Source organism: Chrysemys picta, chromosome 3, assembly GCF_011386835.1.
Source record: "Chrysemys picta bellii isolate R12L10 chromosome 3, ASM1138683v2, whole genome shotgun sequence".
Classification (NCBI taxonomy): domain Eukaryota; kingdom Metazoa; phylum Chordata; order Testudines; family Emydidae; genus Chrysemys; species Chrysemys picta.
The window spans coordinates 71,582,387-71,600,587 of record NC_088793.1 but is presented as its reverse complement, the minus strand read 5'-3'; the positions used below and the strand labels follow the sequence as shown (position 1 = coordinate 71,600,587).

General features: G+C 37.0%; 1 protein-coding gene across 4 annotated transcripts in view; it reads left to right on the top strand.

Moving 5' to 3' along the window:
- Positions 1–18,201, top strand: part of MAP3K7 (mitogen-activated protein kinase kinase kinase 7) — a 61,117-nt gene that overhangs the window by 11,918 nt on the left and 30,998 nt on the right. For all 4 annotated transcript variants that reach the window (XM_005299734.5, XM_008165544.4, XM_024103073.3 and 1 more), the window contains exons 2-10: positions 458–568; positions 2,520–2,585; positions 3,762–3,807; positions 4,391–4,529; positions 5,406–5,530; positions 8,951–9,079; positions 10,382–10,512; positions 12,013–12,094; positions 13,436–13,587. In XM_005299734.5, coding sequence (XP_005299791.1) covers positions 458–568; positions 2,520–2,585; positions 3,762–3,807; positions 4,391–4,529; positions 5,406–5,530; positions 8,951–9,079; positions 10,382–10,512; positions 12,013–12,094; positions 13,436–13,587 — 981 coding nt within the window. The remainder of the gene's footprint in view (positions 1–457; positions 569–2,519; positions 2,586–3,761; positions 3,808–4,390; positions 4,530–5,405; positions 5,531–8,950; positions 9,080–10,381; positions 10,513–12,012; positions 12,095–13,435; positions 13,588–18,201) is intronic.

The following is an 18,201-nucleotide window of genomic DNA, read 5'->3' as shown; positions in this document are numbered from 1 at the left end:
CTCTGTCTTCTACTACACTTCAGCATAGTGTTAGAATACATGCAACTTTGCATTGGAAGGATGAAGAAAAGAATAAGGGGGAAGCAACTATTCTTCCTTTTTCCTAGGTTCTTTTTGAGTAGCTCTTGTGTGAAGTAAGTAACTTTACAAATTTGTATGCAATATAAATATTTCGTGAAAAATTTAATGTATGTAGTTTACTGTTTTTCCCTGTAGGTGATCTATGGGAGAACCCTTATGCCATTTATGACAATAGCCCTAGAATTTGTTGCTGTTCTTTATGACTGCATAAAATTAAAGTTCCGTTATAAACTTGGACTTCACTTCATATGTCTGATTTCTTTACACTAAATTTTTAATTTTTGATGCTGTGTAACGTGTTTAAATATTTGTGAAGTGCTACGGGCAAGCTGAAATTGTTTCCTTAACTACAGTATTCCTTGCTATCTTGATCTAGGTTGTTGGAAGAGGAGCCTTTGGTGTGGTCTGCAAGGCAAAATGGCGAGGAAAAGATGTAGCCATTAAACAAATAGAAAGTGAATCTGAAAGAAAGGCCTTCATTGTGGAGGTACAGTAAGCTTGCTTGAAAAGAAGTTATGGGATTTCTTCTCGGCTCTCTGTGAGCTAAGATCAAGCATAGTACCTGTTCTCCCCCCCCCCCCCCCCCCAGTAATGTGGTATGGCTTTTCTACTGACATACCCCGCCACCAGCCACGCGTTCTCCACCAGAACTTGTAAGAGGGTCCTCGGAGAATGGCCTGTGGCTGTCTTCCCCAGTTCCTGCAGTGAAGGAATTCTTCCCAGTCAGATCTGGGGTATTTAGAGCTTCTTTATGCCACTCCAGCCCTTTTAATCCGTGTAGAGAGACAAAGAGGGAGTGAGAATCTCATTCAGTGTTAGTTAACATTGGGGGAGGGGTCATGCTATGAAAAAGTTTGGTTTATGTTTCCATTAATGTAGTAGTTTTTAATTAAAATTGTAAAAATCTAGAAAATACATGTAACTTATTTATTTGAGAACAAATCCCTTATTTTCTTCATTCCACCTCCTTTTTTTTTTTTTTTTTTTAAGATCTAGACATTTAGCCTCACACATAATTCGTACTTTTCCTAAAGGAGAGACAACATTCTAGGATTGAATGTTGATACTACGTAACTTCAATGAACTTCATTATGCCATTGTTCTGTTTGTTTGCATTTAAAACACAGTAGATGAAAATCTAGGATGCCCAGGATATATGGAGTAAAATAAGAATAAATCCCTAACGTGTTACAGTTCCTTTAACCATACTATTTTGTGACTAAAAATGTATTTATAATACATCTCTCTGTTAAAAGAATATTTATACTGTGCTCATTGCCATGTTATGTGAGTGCAGAATAACATTCACATAAATCTAAACATGGTTGAATGGTAATTCGTCTTGGTTGGGCTTTATGTGAGAGAGAATCTAAGAAAGAAAATCCTCAGAAATTATTTTGAATTGGTTTCAAGATATTACATTTTGAGTTCTTGCACTGTGTAGATTCAGTTCTGTTCTAATATCACTTCAGACTATATATAAAGAATTTCTAGGAAGATAGGGTCATGTGCCCTATCGATTGAATAGTGAAATTCAGAGGGTACTATTAAAAACTCCCTCAAAAGTCTGCGAAAGCCAAAACTTCCCACTTGGTTTGATTTTCTGCCAACTTGCAAAATAAAAAATGGTTCTTAATTTCTTCAGTGGGTGTATCCACATATGCCTACTATCAATTACTACAAGCAATTTTTTCTCATAACTGGATGGCATAAATGTTAACTTGTAGAATTTATTTTATAGTTCATTTTTGTGGACATTAGTTCTCTTTAACGCAAAAGGGAGTATTTTTCCCATAAGATTTTCTGTAGTGATTCAGACCATTTGTCTCTGAAGTCAGGTATCCTTGCTTCCAATTGTGGCCAATAAACAATGCTACAGAAGTATTGCAAAATCCTCAGAACGCCATATTTAGTTGTGCAATGCTGCACTTGGAAAGTGGATGATCTGCTTGTTCATCAGCTTACACTCTGGCCTTGAAGCATGTGACTTAATTATGTTCTTAACATGCATAATTAAAAATTTGATTTGAGTCATAACATTTTCTGACCCATTTTAATAGGTCTGCCTGGCTAATATAATCTGTTACGAGACAGGGGAGTGCTATTGTCTCCATTTTACAGATGGGGACCTTAGGCACAGGAAAACTGTGATTTGTCTTTCCAAGGTCATGCACGAAGTCTGTAGCAGAGCCAGGGTCCCAGGTTCTAGGCTAGTGCCCTAAGCATTGGATTTTTATAGGCTGGTCCAATTTTAAAATTCAGGCACAGTATGTGAAATTAAATTAGGTTGTAAACTAAGACATCAACTTTTTTACCCTATCTAACCAGGCTATGTAAATAATTTTGTGTTCATTTAATTGTTAACTCTGTATATGAAACTAAATGGTAACTAGAAGTATTTTGTGGTTGAAAAAAAGTGGTGAACTTTTGTGTTGCAGCTTCGACAGTTGTCACGTGTGAACCATCCTAATATTGTCAAGTTATATGGAGCCTGTCTGAATCCAGTAAGTTGTAATCCTCCAGCTTTTGTCACCCCAATAACGCTCACTATAATCGAGCAATAATGCAAGAAATACATTCAGCCAATATACCCACCTTAGTATTGTGTCTCTAAAATGGTTGCTGGTTTTCTTATTAATGGGTTGATTTTTCTAAACATTAATTTTTTACTTGAAGCAAAGTGTAGCCTCCAAAAACCTATTCACACTTCATCTTGTCCATTTGCTCTCCCTATACTGATTTTTTTTTTGATTGCAAAGAAATTAGTGTGGTATATATCAGGGCCGCCCAGAGAATTCAGGGGGCCTGGGGCAAAGCAGGGGAGCTGCGGCGTTTGTACTCCTCCAGTGACGGTCTGGATCTTCGGTGGCATTTCGGCAGCGGGGGGCCCTTCAGTCGCTCCGCATCTTCGACAGCACTGAATGGCCCCCCACTGCTGAAGTCCTGGAGCGACTGAAGGGGACCCCCCACCGCTGAAATGCTGTTGAAGACCCGGACCACCGCCGGGCGAGGGCTCGTGGGACATTTTGGCGGCGGGGGGCCCTTCAGTCGCTCCGCGTCTTCGGCAGCACTGAAGGGCCCCCAGCTGCCGAACACCCAGACCGCCACCAGGCCAGGGATTGCACTTCTCTCCTCCCTCTCTCTCTCTCTTCCCCCCCCCCCCCCCCACGGGTGGCCCTGGGGTGTATGTATATATACCTTACCTGCCAAGGTCAGGATTCTGTTTTTGCCCTGCAACAGCTGATAACTCTACAAATGCCTCAGGTGATGCAGCGAGTACTGTAGCAGGACAAATATGAAAGCTTGAACTCACAACATGGTAGGCTAATGTAGACCTATATTATTAGTGGCCTGGGATATTAAATTGGTTAAAATAATAATTTATTCTGGTTTAATAAAAATTGGCAATTTTAGTTAATCTCTTCTAATCCACTCTTATAGTAAATCCATTATAACTGTAATCTGAAGCCTTAAGGGGGTATACAGTGATGCATTCTCCTCTTTGCTACCCTTTAATAGGATCTAAGCATCAATTTAATTCTGCATCTGATAGATCAATGTATCAATTATGGACACTTTGCCGTTCCTCTCAAAGAACTTTCTTTTCAAATTACAAAACCTATTATCTGCCCCTACACTGCACTTTAAAACATCCCTATTTTTTGTCCCCTCCCCCAAAGGTGTGTCTTGTTATGGAGTATGCTGAAGGAGGTTCTCTGTACAATGGTGAGTATCATTTAAACATGATGTCTCCCTGCAGTGTTAGTGTTAGGAGAACCTTTTCTTAAAAATATAAAATGGGCTTAATGTTTGTTTTAAAGAGCATTTTACAACCAGAATAGTTTAAAAACACTTTTTAATCATGTAATTTTTTGATAGCAAATAAATGGTTTAAATTTTGTGACTCCTTTCATTTTTCCCTGTAAAAATCTCTGACTTTAAGTGACCACCTCCAGCTTCTTGTCAATTTCTTGAGTGATCATTTAATACCGACCACACCAGATACAGCTGAAAATGAGTGACTTTATTTTATAACTAGCAATGAAGTGGCAGAATTTGTGTGTATAAATATTTGCTAATGAACTAAGTACCATTTTAAAAACTTCGGAAATCACTATTCAGGTAACTTCCATTAATAGTGATATATAAAGTTCAACAATATAAAAAGAGATGTCAACAGCAACGCTAAAGAATGTGTGTAAATAACTAGTTGAATGTCATAGAGCTTGTTACTGGTATGTTGTTAACTCCATTGTTTCTATGGTAATATGCAATAAAGTTCTTTTTAGTTTGTGCCTTTGTTTTGCAGTGCTGCATGGTGCTGAGCCTCTGCCTTATTATACTGCTGCACATGCAATGAGTTGGTGTTTACAATGTTCCCAAGGAGTGGCATATCTCCACAGCATGAAACCAAAGGCTCTAATTCACAGGGACCTGAAACCGCCAAAGTAGGTTTCCAGTCAGAGTTAAACCTTTTTTTCTTAAAATTGCAACTTGGGATTTCTCTTTATCCTGTTACTTCCAGTGGATTTGGAGGAAAACTTTAATTGATACCTTTTATTTATTAGATATAAAGTAATTGCGCTATGTGGGTTTTAAATTTGTTATAAAATCAAGACACGCTGATTGTTTTGTGTACCACGAATCGTGTTTTCAGTACTGCATGTTATGCAGACATAGAGCCTGTTCTTGCCCCATATCATGGAAGTGGGTTTTTAGTAGGGACTTGGTTACCTGAATGGGGAAATTAAAAAGGCGTTGAGGTCTACTTCAAGTGGCCTGCATTGTTTTGCAGGAGAACCTGCATTTGATGCTCCAGTGCCTTTTTCCTTCCCCAACGCTCATCCATAGGTAATCCTTCCATTTGAAGAAAAAGCAGCATTGGCTGGCCCTAATGGGAGTCCTGATCATTCCCCTTCTGGCAAGATAGCAGCCATGATGGCTGGCCTCCTGTCTGCAGAGCCTATATAAAATGTTTGTAAATCGGCATATAAATGGCTAATTTTGTCTCCATTGGGTGCTTAGTGGATTGAAATAATTATTCCAAAGAAACTTTCTATTTAAACATATTTCAAATAGAGCTATAAAGATTAAAAATTAAAATTCTGCAGTTTATCATAATTAGCAAGTCACAGCCTACTGATTTACTATAGTAATTTTTAAGAATATATTTATACTTAGATGAACAAGTTTTGCCATGTTACTATACTGTACTGTGAAGCAAGGCCTCAAGTGAAAGTTGTTGGAATAAAATAGTAATGTTTTATTATTGTACCAAGACAACTGAATTCTATAAAAAAAATGTTTTGGGATTTTCTTGACAGCTTGCTGTTGGTAGCTGGGGGGACAGTTCTAAAAATCTGTGACTTTGGTACAGCCTGTGATATTCAAACACACATGACCAACAATAAGGGAAGTGCTGCCTGGATGGCACCTGAAGTTTTTGAAGGTAACAAAATAATGTACAGTTTGACATGTATTCCTCTACTTAAGGACATTATTTTGAATTATTGATATAAGAAATCAGTTGTGAGAGCATCATTTACATGCATAGTTTCTGTTAAATTGCATTATAAAATATAGAAATAAATTTTAAAGATTAAAAATAACTTGGGGGGGGGGTATTTAATTTACATTTAAAAACTAGGGACAAAGACTGCTGTACAAGTATCTTCAGGAAAGGAATTCACACAAATGGGGAAAAGCTTGATACTTGGGAGTTCACAAATGGCAAAACCAAATAGACTGTAACAGTAAATTATGCATCTTGTTTGGAGTTACCATCCTGGGATATTGTTGTTTCTGAGATTACAAAATAATCCCAAATTCTTATTACACTGAAATATGTTGTCATTCCTTTCACCCCATATTCTGATTCGCTGTGGTCTTCAGAATTCGCCACGTATATTGTCAAACAAGCATAGCCACCTCCATTTTTGATCCCTCCCTACCTTGTAACTCCACCTATCCCCATTTTTCTCTATATCTTCCTTCTCTTCCTTATCCCTTGAAGTTTAGTTCACCTCTTCTTCTCCTCTCACCCTATAAATAATTAATTTTAAAAAAATAATTTGTATTTAATATTTAAGTGGGGAGACGAATCAAAAGCGATTTGTTGGCATATGGTGGGGAAGCCCAATGATGGTATACAATAAAATCACAAGGATTTGTGTAATTACTGTGTGGTTAAAAGGGGAATAGCTCGATCATTATGCACATCAGACCACATTCAGACCAGTGATTAACTGGTGCTGATTTTGCCCCCCGGTGAGTGAGTAAAAGTTTCATTAAAAGTTTAATTGTGGATGGTTAGAGCAGGTTTTTTGTGTATGTTTTGTTTTTTCCCTAGAGGTCTTAATAGTGAATTAAGTTTTCCAGAAAAGTATCAAATTGATAATACTGTAAAAAGAAAGTCTGGGTAGCCACCTGAAAAAAGCACAGACAACCACCTGCCTTTAAAGCTTCTCCACAACAATATCCATAGACTCTGGTCAGATGTTCTGGACTTCTGAGCATGAACATTTTAGAGTATGTCTATGCTACTGAGACTAATGTGGCATACTGACATCACCATAGCTATGCCAGCATAACCCTGAAGTGTAGGCATAACCTACACTGATGGAAAGGGGTGTTTCCATTGGCGCAGAAGCACCACCTGCGGGTACTTATGCTGATGGAGGACTGCTTCCATTGACCCATCTGTATCTGCACTTGGGGTTAGGTCAACAAAGCTACATTGGTCCGGGATCAGTTTAACACCCCTGACCAATGTAGCTATGTCAACCTAAATTTTAAGTATAGATTAGGCCTCTAGTTAAATCACCATAGTCATTCAGTCCTTAATCTCTCTCCTAAAACTGGCAATTTTATGTCCGTTTCTGTGCTACAGGTATCAGTTTACCAGAATCTGCCCTGGGCATACCTCCTTGTTCACTTCAGATATTGGCCAAAACTTATTCTTAGCGTTCATTTACCACTAGAAGTTAGTTTCTTTTCCTTTTTTTTTTAAAAAAAAAAAGTTGAAGATCTGATTTTAAAAAAGAAAAATAACCCCAAAGAAAATCCTGATTTTTAAATTGGATTAAGGGCTACATTTAAAAGCCTTGCTGTTACTAGGAATTCCAGTGCAAATGCTAAGTCATCCACTTCTTAGTGACTCTCCAGTCCATAAATTCAACTAAGTAGGAACATGTAAAATTTCAGTTCTAAATTTCCTGCTTTTAGTACTGCAGCAAGCCTTTTATACAGCAATTTTTATATATTTTTGTTTCCCAAAATTTGTATTGGCACCATTGAAACACATTACACAAAATGATTGAATACCTTATGTCTGAAAATGGTGGAATGTAAAATTTCAAATTAATATATTGAAATACAATGGTCATTCAACTTTATTAAACCAATGTTAAAATTTTTAATTTTTAACAATTTATATGCATTAATTACTACCTCAGATATCAACAATAAAATCAGAACAAAACGTAAGCCAATCTACATCTAACTCAACAATATCTAAATTTTCTCATATCTGTTTGATAGGTCTTTGGAGAAAACTGAAGGTATTCTTATCAGAATGATAAGAGTAGAAAGAGGTTTTTATTTTGTAAATGGCAGTCTGTCAGAATTCCTTGTGAAATAATTACTTCAATGCTGCTGGGGTTTTATTGCAATATTAAATGTGTGTCCAGGCTCCTAGAGTTTTATATACCTGCCTTTTTATTATTTTGAAGAATAAATGTCATTCTAAAGTAAATGTAAATGTCTCCAGTAGTAAAATAGTTGTGCAAGCTGTAGTGCAGCATGTATATCTCACTATCCTATGTCACATGGTGTCTTCTATACAGAATTTCTTTATATAGGAATTGTCTCTTTAAATTATTAGATTGTTTTTCCATATGTTTCCTGAGAAAACAGAACAGACTCTTTATTACGTAGTTAATGTCATTCTTGTTTCAGATATTGACCAGAAAGGATAAATTCATAGTGCTGACTGTTATTTATGTACTTTATATCTTGAATTTGTTTATCATTCATGTCTATTTAAGACATTCATGGGTTTCTCTAATTAACAAAGTATTTATCCTTTTGTAGTCTCTCGTCTCCCTCTCTGAGCTTTATTATTATTCATTATTTTATATTACCCAACATCTGCTGTATGCTTCATGAGACACCTAGAAAGGCTCAATCCCAGCCCCAAAGAACTTGAAACTAAACTTTAGGCACGACAAAATGAGTGAGGATAATAAACAGGGAGGCATTGTGGTGATGAAAACAGAGATACAGTGATATCACATGGTTACTTAGTATAGGCAAGGGAACATCTTGCTGGTTCTTTTAAGGACATCTTGTTTTTAAATATAAAAATGATAGAAGATGGTGAATGATGACCAATTTACTGTGGCCATCATGGAAGAAGTGAATTTAGGAGAAAGATTTAAAGGAGGCACAGATATTATTTCATTGTCATTTTGACTGCTGAATTTGAGAGAGTGATGATCATAGTAAAATCACATTTGATATTTCAGAACAAGACTGTCCTAAGCATTATGTGTTTTATAAGTTTTATGAAGGAACTAGTTTGCAAAAAAGAGAGCTCTTAGTTAAACATATTGGCAATAATAGCAAAAGGGTTTTTAAAACCTTGACACAAATGTTTTCTATAAATGTTTTTTTCAGATTTACTCTGGGTAAATTAGAAGTTTTAAAAAAATTGGTGTCGAATGGACTTATGACTGCTGTTTTCTGTCTGTGAAAAACAAAAAGATATTCTACTCTGAAGGAAAACTGAGTCATACATAGCTAGTTCTCTAAACTTGTAGGCACATATCATGTAGGAAAGACAAATTATATTGATGATTTTTTTTTCCAGGTAGCAATTACAGTGAAAAATGTGATGTATTCAGTTGGGGTATTATTCTTTGGGAAGTGATCACCCGTAGGAAACCTTTTGATGAGATTGGTGGTCCAGCTTTCCGCATAATGTGGGCAGTTCACAATGGTGAGTTGAATTTTTTTTTTTCATTTTGGTGCATTTAAAGTTAAATTGTATATTTGACATGTAACACTATTAATTATTTCATCTTTGCAAAATTATTCATTATTCAGTAGGTGGCAGTTTGATATCTCACTGTAGATTGTGTTGTCATTAATAATTAATACTTAAGCACTCTTGTTTCTGACCAAGTTCATTTTTGGTTCTCTTTCTTGTCTGTTAGACTGTGCTTACTGACAGTGCTACATATAATTATGATGTATGAATTAATAGGGAGAACAACCATCAATTTATTTTTGTTGTGATAGTGAAGTATTCCGTTCATCCTGAGTGAGCAGTGAGTGAGATACAGATCACCTGTCTCCAAAAAATAAAACGGCCAAAATTGAAGTTGAATGTAACGCTAGCTAAGATTTTCAAACCAGAACACCCAAAGTTTGTGTCCTAAGTGCTAAATAACTGGCTTGGTTTTTCAAAAATGCTTATTTGATTACGTTACTAGGAGATCTTGTTGCTCATCACTTCTGAAAAACCAGCCATTTATCTAGGAGACATTCCCTGTAGAGATCCACTAAGCTAACTCATTTTTCTCCTTAAAACTCTGCTTTTCTGTGAGACCTATAAAAAAACCTGACAACAGCTAGACTACTGTTGTACTGAAATCACTGGCTATCATGATGACCAGTATTGTCTCATTGTTTCCCTGTATCTTCCCAACTCTCTGTATCGATCTATTGTCTCTTGTTTTAGACGAAGTTCTTTGGGTCAGGGACTATCTGTTCTGTGTTTGGACATCACCTAGCACAATGGAATCCTGGTCCATGACTTGAGACTCCTAGGTGCAACGATAATATAAATATTAGTTTGAAGATGTAAAGCACTGTTGTTAAATTTTCCACTCTGTCTGCAGGGGAAGCTAGGTGAGGAAAACACTATCTAAAGTGCTGCTGTTTCTATTTTTTCTGTTTTCCTCTTGTCGTTTAAATATATTCATAAACTGACCAGACATATAGTGCATTCGGAGCATTATTGAAAGACGACTCTCTTTACTTATGCTTACCTAGATGTAATTTTCTAATGAGTATGTAATATAAACAAATAAGAAAAAATAGAATAAATGATTGGTGACTTCTTTTTTTTATTATTATTAAATGGAGGTTGGTTTTCTCCAGACAATAGATAGTTACCATGCATCTTTAATGAGTTTGTTTAAATAGCAAAATAAGTTGTTTACAAAATTCAGGCAATGACAGAATTTTCAAGAATAGTTTGATATATAAATTAAGATTTGTTTAACTTTAATTATAGGTACTCGGCCACCGCTGATCAAAAATTTACCTAAACCTATTGAGAGTTTAATGACTCGTTGTTGGTCTAAGGATCCTTCACAACGACCTTCCATGGAAGAAATTGTCAAAATAATGACACATTTGATGCGGGTATAGCTTTTTTTTTTTTTTTTTTTTTTTTTTATTTAATCTGTAAATTATTTAAACGGGTTATGTTGTAGTATTGGCTTTTGAAGGTCTGCCTTCCATGAGCCCAGTGTTGTATCTGTTGTTCTAAGTTGTATCTCCAGTCCCTAAAGATTTTTCCTCAACGCTTATACCACACGACTTGCTGAAAAGACTCTTAAAAACTGTTACAGGCTGTAGGATCATGTGAGGTTTTTTGCAGATGTTCTGGTTTGACCTTACAAAGTTATAGTTACTCAAGTATTTTACTATTTTAGTTTCTATGCCATTTTTATGAGCATTGAGATGTTGATAATGCTCTGTAGTTTCAGGACCTTCATTGGCTCCTTTAAGGCAGTGGTCTCCAAGCGTTTTTGATCGCGCACCCCTATCAGTAAAAAATTTTTGAACATGCACCCCCTGCCGTGCCGGCTCTACCATTTTTGCTGGAAAAAAAAAAAAAAAAAGCCGCTCGGACTGCCAAAGCACCCCTTCCCCCGAAAAGTGCTCTTCCTGCCGCACCCCACTTTTAGACCACTGCTTTAAGGAAAAAATAGGCACTTGCATGGTAACTTTGCAAACTTCAGGAACAGATTCTATCTAAGGGTGTATTACCTATCTTCATCAGTATCACTGCTAATTCAACTTAATTTCCTTCAGAAATCTGATCCTGAAGAATAACAGTATTTATTTGTTTTGCTAAATTTCAGAAATACAAATCAATCAAAATACATTAGCTAAACCAAACAAAATGTTCTTCATAGAGGTAGCACATGTATTATTCAGACATGTGCCAATCTGAATATCTTTACGCTGAATGCAAGTGAACAAAAATAATTGCAAATAAAAACTATTTTAAAATTTCTATTATTATCCCCAACAGATTTGTTTGTATTAGTCATATTGGTGATCAAGTTCACAGAAATTTAGCCATTTTTTAGGTAGTGAGCACTACCAGGTGTCTAAATAAGCTAAACAAAGAGTGTTTGAATGGCTTGTGCCATTAAGCCATAGAGGGTTTATTCTCAATATGTGGTTCCATTTTCCATCCGCTCTCTTCTTAACTGCTAACTTACTTTCCCTGACAAAACTCCCTAATATCCACTAGAACAGAATGTGTATCATCCCATCCTTATGCTGAATTAAACTGTACCTTGCCTGATTTACGCTATTGTAAGTGGCTTCCATTATGCTGCATTTTTCTTAAAATACATAACAAATCTGTCTGAAGGCACTTAATAAAAATAGGTTTGTGTGCTTTGTTTTTGGGAGGTGTGAGGAAGGAGTGTTACTGAAAAAGCAAGACTTGAGTTGTTGCAGATGGTTCTGCAGTTAAACAGCATAGCATTCTCAAATTCTTTTTTTTTCCCTCTGCATTTATTCAAAGAACTAGGATCTGTTGAGGTGTATGCTACCTCTATTGCTGCTTTATGTACTTTGAAAGCATTAATTATGTTAATACATAACAATTTACTCTCTACACAGTACTTTCCAGGAGCTGATGAACCTCTGCAGTATCCTTGTCAGTATTCAGATGAAGGCCAGAGCAACTCTGCCACTAGTACAGGTATGATTGTATAAATATAAGAATAAAACCCACACTTTTTAAACAGGGTAAGCAGGGAAATGAAACAGATCCAGGAATGTATTATAAAGTGCAGCCTGAAACCCCTGCCTAAATGCCTGGTTCAATGCTGTGGTAAAGGGCCTCATAACAAATATTCAAGTCTTCCTTCCTTCAGCCTAATCCCTAGGGTTCAGCCAATCTCTGAATCCCTTTGCCCTCCTCCCACAATGGAGAATGAGGGTGGTAACATGAAGGAAAATTCAGTCTGCAAAGACTTAGGGTCTCCCTTTTTTCCTGCAGGTTATTAGGGTCCAATAGCCATCTCTCAGATCTTACTCATGTTTGCCCCTCTCAGCTGGTCCCTTTGAGCCTCTCTTCTGCACTGGACACACCCTCATCAAATTTTGATGAAATTACAGATTCCACTGATTAAATTTACAACTTTTCTTTACCTCCTATTAACCTAAAAAAGGGGCCCTCAGGGTGCCATGAGGAAGGTAAAAATACCCACCAGACATTCTACCAAACTTGTCTTGAGAGAAATTCTTTCCTGGTGCACAAAACTGGTGATCATTCAGACCCACAGCATTTTGCATGGGGGAAAAAAATGTAAATGCTCCCTTTCTGAAATTTTGCCCTGTTTTCCTCATTCCCTTGGGTTCTTGTAACTTAACAACTACAGTGGTCCATACCCGCCTTCTTCTCTCTGCCCCAAACTCTAAATTTCTCTCTTGCACACAGAATATTTTGGACATAAGGTACTTTTGAATTCACCTGTACATTTTATTGCAAAATCCCATCAACTCTGTTATATACTTGATGGTCTTCTCTAGCCAGACTACATGAAACATATTTAGCATACTTAACATACTTAAGAAAATAAAGTTTTAAATCTATTACTTGCAATTTGTAAATCAGTGTTATATTTATAGGATAAGCATACTTAAATTTTCATTATACAGTAAGTTTCATGATGGATTTTAGGAGAAAAACTACCAATCGTGTTCATAATCCAAGATTTTTGTTAATGATTTGAGATTAATAGCTAAAGCTTGACTTCAAGATCAGGGTAAACTTGCTGTTCAAGCAAGGAAAAATATTTTGTTATGAATTTTTTGCTTTTGAGCTATATTCTTAAGAGGTTGGTTTTGGTTTTGGTTTTTTAAACTGCAGTGCTGCAGTTTCCTTTATCAAATGTTTTAAAAATGTACTTTAAAATTATAAGGTTGGTATTGGGGAAATAAGAATGGGTAGCTAAAGAATTTCAGTTTGATTTAATGTTTTCAAAGAAGTGATTTAAATAGAAAAAATGTTTATTTTGGGGGGCGGGCTTTTAAATAGGCTCGTTCATGGACATGACTTCTACAAACACCAGCAACAAGAGTGATGCTAACATGGAACCAAGTGACTTTCAAGGAACTGCTACCAATGATACCATTAAACGCTTAGAATCAAAACTGGCACAGCAAATGAAAAATTCAGCGAAGCAGTCGGTAAGCAAGTGAAAAAAATCTTGTGCCTCAATGATGAAATTGCCATTAGATGGATAAAATCACTATATTAAAACCACACTGCTCTAAAATACAGGAGGTTTTTTTCATAACAATAAGCTTTTCTATTCAATAAAGGGCGGTAAGTAAGTAACCCCAAGGATAATGTAGTTCATCAGCATCTCTAAATCTATGGTCCACTCTGCACTTACTGATGGTCCATGGAGAACATATGATGCTGACTCCCCATTTACAGCTGCTTTTACAAAAAAATTCTTTAGTGGTGAGGCTTATCTGTAAAAGCAGATAGAAATAAGGAGCATGTCTAGGTGTCTCCATAGGACCTAGTGGTGCAAAGGGGAGGTAGAAAGGAATGTAAACAGTTGCCCCCTTCAGGGTTGTTGGCCACCACTGAGAGAAGAGCCAAGAGATTCCTCAAGAAGGTATACGAGTGCGGGTGGTGGGAGAGTAGAGTACAATGGCAGCCAGCCGGCTAGCTAGCATGACCATGGTAGCGGGGAAGGAGTAGAAGGAGCAGGAGCAAAGCAGCATGTGCAGGGGAGCAGAAAAAGAGAGAAGATGAGAAAGTCAAGGTGAAATTAAGAGCAAAAGGAGACTTCCTTCGGGGGGGCAAGGGGAAGACAAAATACATCATATACATAGCTAAGCATGGAGGCACACTAGTGTCTTGTCTTTTTTTTCCTTTCAGAACCAATGAGAGATTGGGATTTCTTAGTTTAGGGAGGAGAGGAATAAGGTAACATGAGAGGTATACCAAATCAGAAGTGATACTAAGAAGATAAATCAGAGAGCTCCTATTTCTTTTCTCATAGTACACATTCAGTGAAAGCTTCAGTCAGCAAATTTAAAATTGATGAAAGGAAATGCTTTATAAACAGTATGTAAGTGACATGTGGAACTCATTGCTACAAGAAGACATTGAGACCAAGGGAAGGGATTGGTATGAATCAAAAAAAAAAAAGTAGACATGTATTTGAATAATGAAAATATATCCACAGTTTATATTACAATGGAAAAATAGAGCTAAAGTACAACCTCAGAGTTACAAACACCTCGGGAATGGAGGTTGTTTGTAACTCCTGAAATGTTCATAACTGAACAAAATGTTATAGTTGCTCTTTCAAAACTTTACAACTGAACATTGAGTTAATACAGCTTGGAAAATTTACTATGCAGAACAAAAATGCTGCTTTCCCTTTTTTTTAGTAGTTTACATTTAACACAGAACTGTATTTGCATTTTTGTGTCTGCTCCTGCCTGATTGTGCATTTCCTGTTCCAAATAAAGTATCTGGTCAACTGGTCAGTTCATAACTCTGCTGTTTTGTAACTTTGAGGTTCTACTGTAAATCTTCAATCAGAAGACTTTAGTGAGTGCAGAGTTAGGCCAATGCTGAGTGCTTTTCAAAATCACAACATATATGGTGCTGTCTGTGTATACTATAATTATTGGTTATACAATTTTTGTTTAAAAATACAATTTAATTAAAAATACCACATTATAAGTATTTACTAAAATATACTGGGGATATTTCTCTTATCACTGTTGTTAACTGCTGATTTCTGAATACAGGTGTAAGCTCAGAAGTCACTTGTTAAGTCTTCTGGAGAAACACTTATTTTAAAATTAGAGCTGTCGATTAATCACAGTTAACTCACTCAAGTAACTCAAAAAATTAATCTTGATTTAAAAAAATCAATCATGATCAATTAGTTTTAATCGCACTGTTAAAAAATAGAATATTGAAATTTATTAAATAGTTTGGATGGTTTTCTGTATTTTCAAATATATTGTTTTCAGTTGCAATACAGAATATAAAGTGTACAGTGCTCACTTTATTTTTATTACAAATATTTGCACTGTAAAAATGATAAAAGAAATTGAAATTATATTTTTCAGTTTATCTCATACAAGTTCTGTAGTGCAGTCTATCGTGAAAGTGCAACTTACAAATGTAGACTTTTTTGTTACATAACTGCACTCAAAAACAAAACAATGTAAAACTTTAGACCCTATAAGTCCACTCAGTCCTACTTCAGAGCCAATCGCTAAGGGCTGGTCCACACTAAGCCCCCAGTTCCAACTAAGATACGCAACTTCAGCTACGTGAATAACGTAGCTGAAGTCGAAGTATCTTAGTTCGAACTTAAAGGTACTTACCGCGGGTCCACACGCGGCAGGCAGGCTCCCCCGTCGACTCCGCCTACTCCTCTTGCGGAGCAGGATTACCGGCATCGACGGCGAGCACTTCCGGGATCGATTTATCGCCTCTAGACAAGACGCAATAAATCGATCCCAGAAGATCAATTGCTTGCCGCCGAACCAGCAGGTAAGTATAGACGTACCCTAAGACAAACAAGTTTGTTTACATTTACGGGAGATAATGCTGCCTGCTTCTTATTAAAACAATGTCACCCGAAAGAGAGAACAGGCATTCGCATGGCACTTTTGTAACCTGGATTGCAAAGTATTTATGTGCCAGATATACTAAACAAAGGATGCTCCTTTTGCTTCAGCCACCATTCCAGAGGACATGCTTCCATGCCAATTTAAAAAATGTGGTGTTAAAATTTTTGACTGAATTCCTTGGGAGAGAATTGCATGTCTCCTGCTCTGTTTTACCTACATTCTGCCATATATTTCATATTATAGCAATTCGTTGTTTGTTCGTTTTAAGAACACTTTCACTGCAAAAGGCAAAGAAGGTACCAATGTCAGATTTCTAAAGACAGCTACAGCACTCAACCCAAGGTTTAAGAATCTGAAGGGCCTTCCAGAATCTGAGAGGGATGAGATAGGGAGCACGCTTTCAGAAGTCTTAAGAGTAACACTCCGATGCGGAAACTACAGAGCCCGAACCACCAAAAAAAAAAAAATCAAACTTCTGCTGATGGCATCTGACTCAGATGATGAAAATGAACATGTATTGGTCTGCACTGCTTTGGGTCTTTATCGAGCAGAACCCATCATCAGCATGGACGCATGTCCTCTGGTATGGTGGTTGAAGCATAAAGGGACATAGGAATCTTTAGCACATCTAGCACATAAATATCTTGCTATGCTGGCTACAACAGTGCCATACGAACGCCTGTTCTCACTTTCAGTAAACAAGAAGTGGGCACCATTATCTCCTGCGAATCATAGAATAGAATCATAGAACTGGAAGGGACCTCGAGAGGTCATCTAGTCCAGTCCTCTGCACTCATGGCAGGACCAAGTATTATTCCTGACGGGTGTTTGTCTAACCTGCTCTTAAAAATCTCCAATGACGGAGACTCCACAACCTCCCTAGGCAATTTATTCCAATGCTTAACCACCCTGACAGGAAGTTTTTCCTAATGTCCAACCTAAACCTCCCTTGCTGCAATTTAAGCCCTTTGCTTCTTGTCCTATCCTCCGAGGTTAAGAAAAACAATTTTTCTTCCTCCTCTTTGTAACAACATACTTGAAAACTGTTGTCATGTCCCTTCTCAGTCTTCTCTTTTCCAGACTAAACAAACCCAATTTTTTCAGTCTTCCCTCACAGGTCTTGTTTTCTAGACCTTTAATAATTTTTGTCGCTTTTTTCTGGAGTCTCCAATTTGTCCACATCTTTCCTGAAATATGGCGCCCAGAACTGAACACAATACTGTAGTTGAGGCCTAATCAGCGCGGAGTAGAGCAGAAGAATTACTTCTCATGTCTTTCTTACAACACTCCTTTTAGTACATCCCAGAATGATGTTTGCTTTTTTTTGCAACAGCGTTACACTGTTGACTCATTTAGCTTATGATCCACTATGACCCCCAGATCTCTTTCCACAGTACTCCTTCCTAGGCAGTTAGTTGCACACATACAAAATGGGAAATGATTGTTCCTTCCTAAATGGAGTACTTTGCATTTATCCTTATTGAATTTCATCCTATTTACTTCAGACCATTTCTACAGTTTATCCAGATCATTTTGAAATATAATCCTATTCTCCAAAGCACTTGCAACTCCTCCCAGCTTGCTATCGTCTGCAAACTTTAAGTCTGCTCTATGCCATTATCTAAATATTGAACAGAACCGGACCCAGAACTGATCCCTGCAGGACCCCCCTTGTTATACCGTTCCAGCATGACTCTGAACCACTGATAAATACTCTCTGGGAACAGTTTTCCAAACAGTTTTGCACCCACCTTATTGTAGCTCCATCTAGGTTACATTTCCCTAGTTTGTTTGAGACAATCATGCGAGACAGTATCAAAAGCTTTACTAAAGTCAAGATATACCACGTCTACCGCTTCCCTTCTATCCACAAGGCTTGTTACCCTGTCAAAGAAAGCTATCAGGTTGATTTGACATGATTTGTTTTTGACAAATCCATGCTGACTGTTACTTATCACCTTATTATCTTCTAGATGTTTGCAAATTGCTTAATTATTTGCTCCATTATCTTTCTGGGTACAGAAGTTAAGCTGACTGGTTTGTAATTCCCTGGGTTGTCCTTATTTCCCTTTTTATAGATTGGCACTATATTTGCTCTTTTCCAGTCTTCTGGAATCTCTCCCATCTTCCATGACTTTTCAAAGATAATTGCTAATGGCTCAGATATCTCCCCAGTCAACTCTTTGA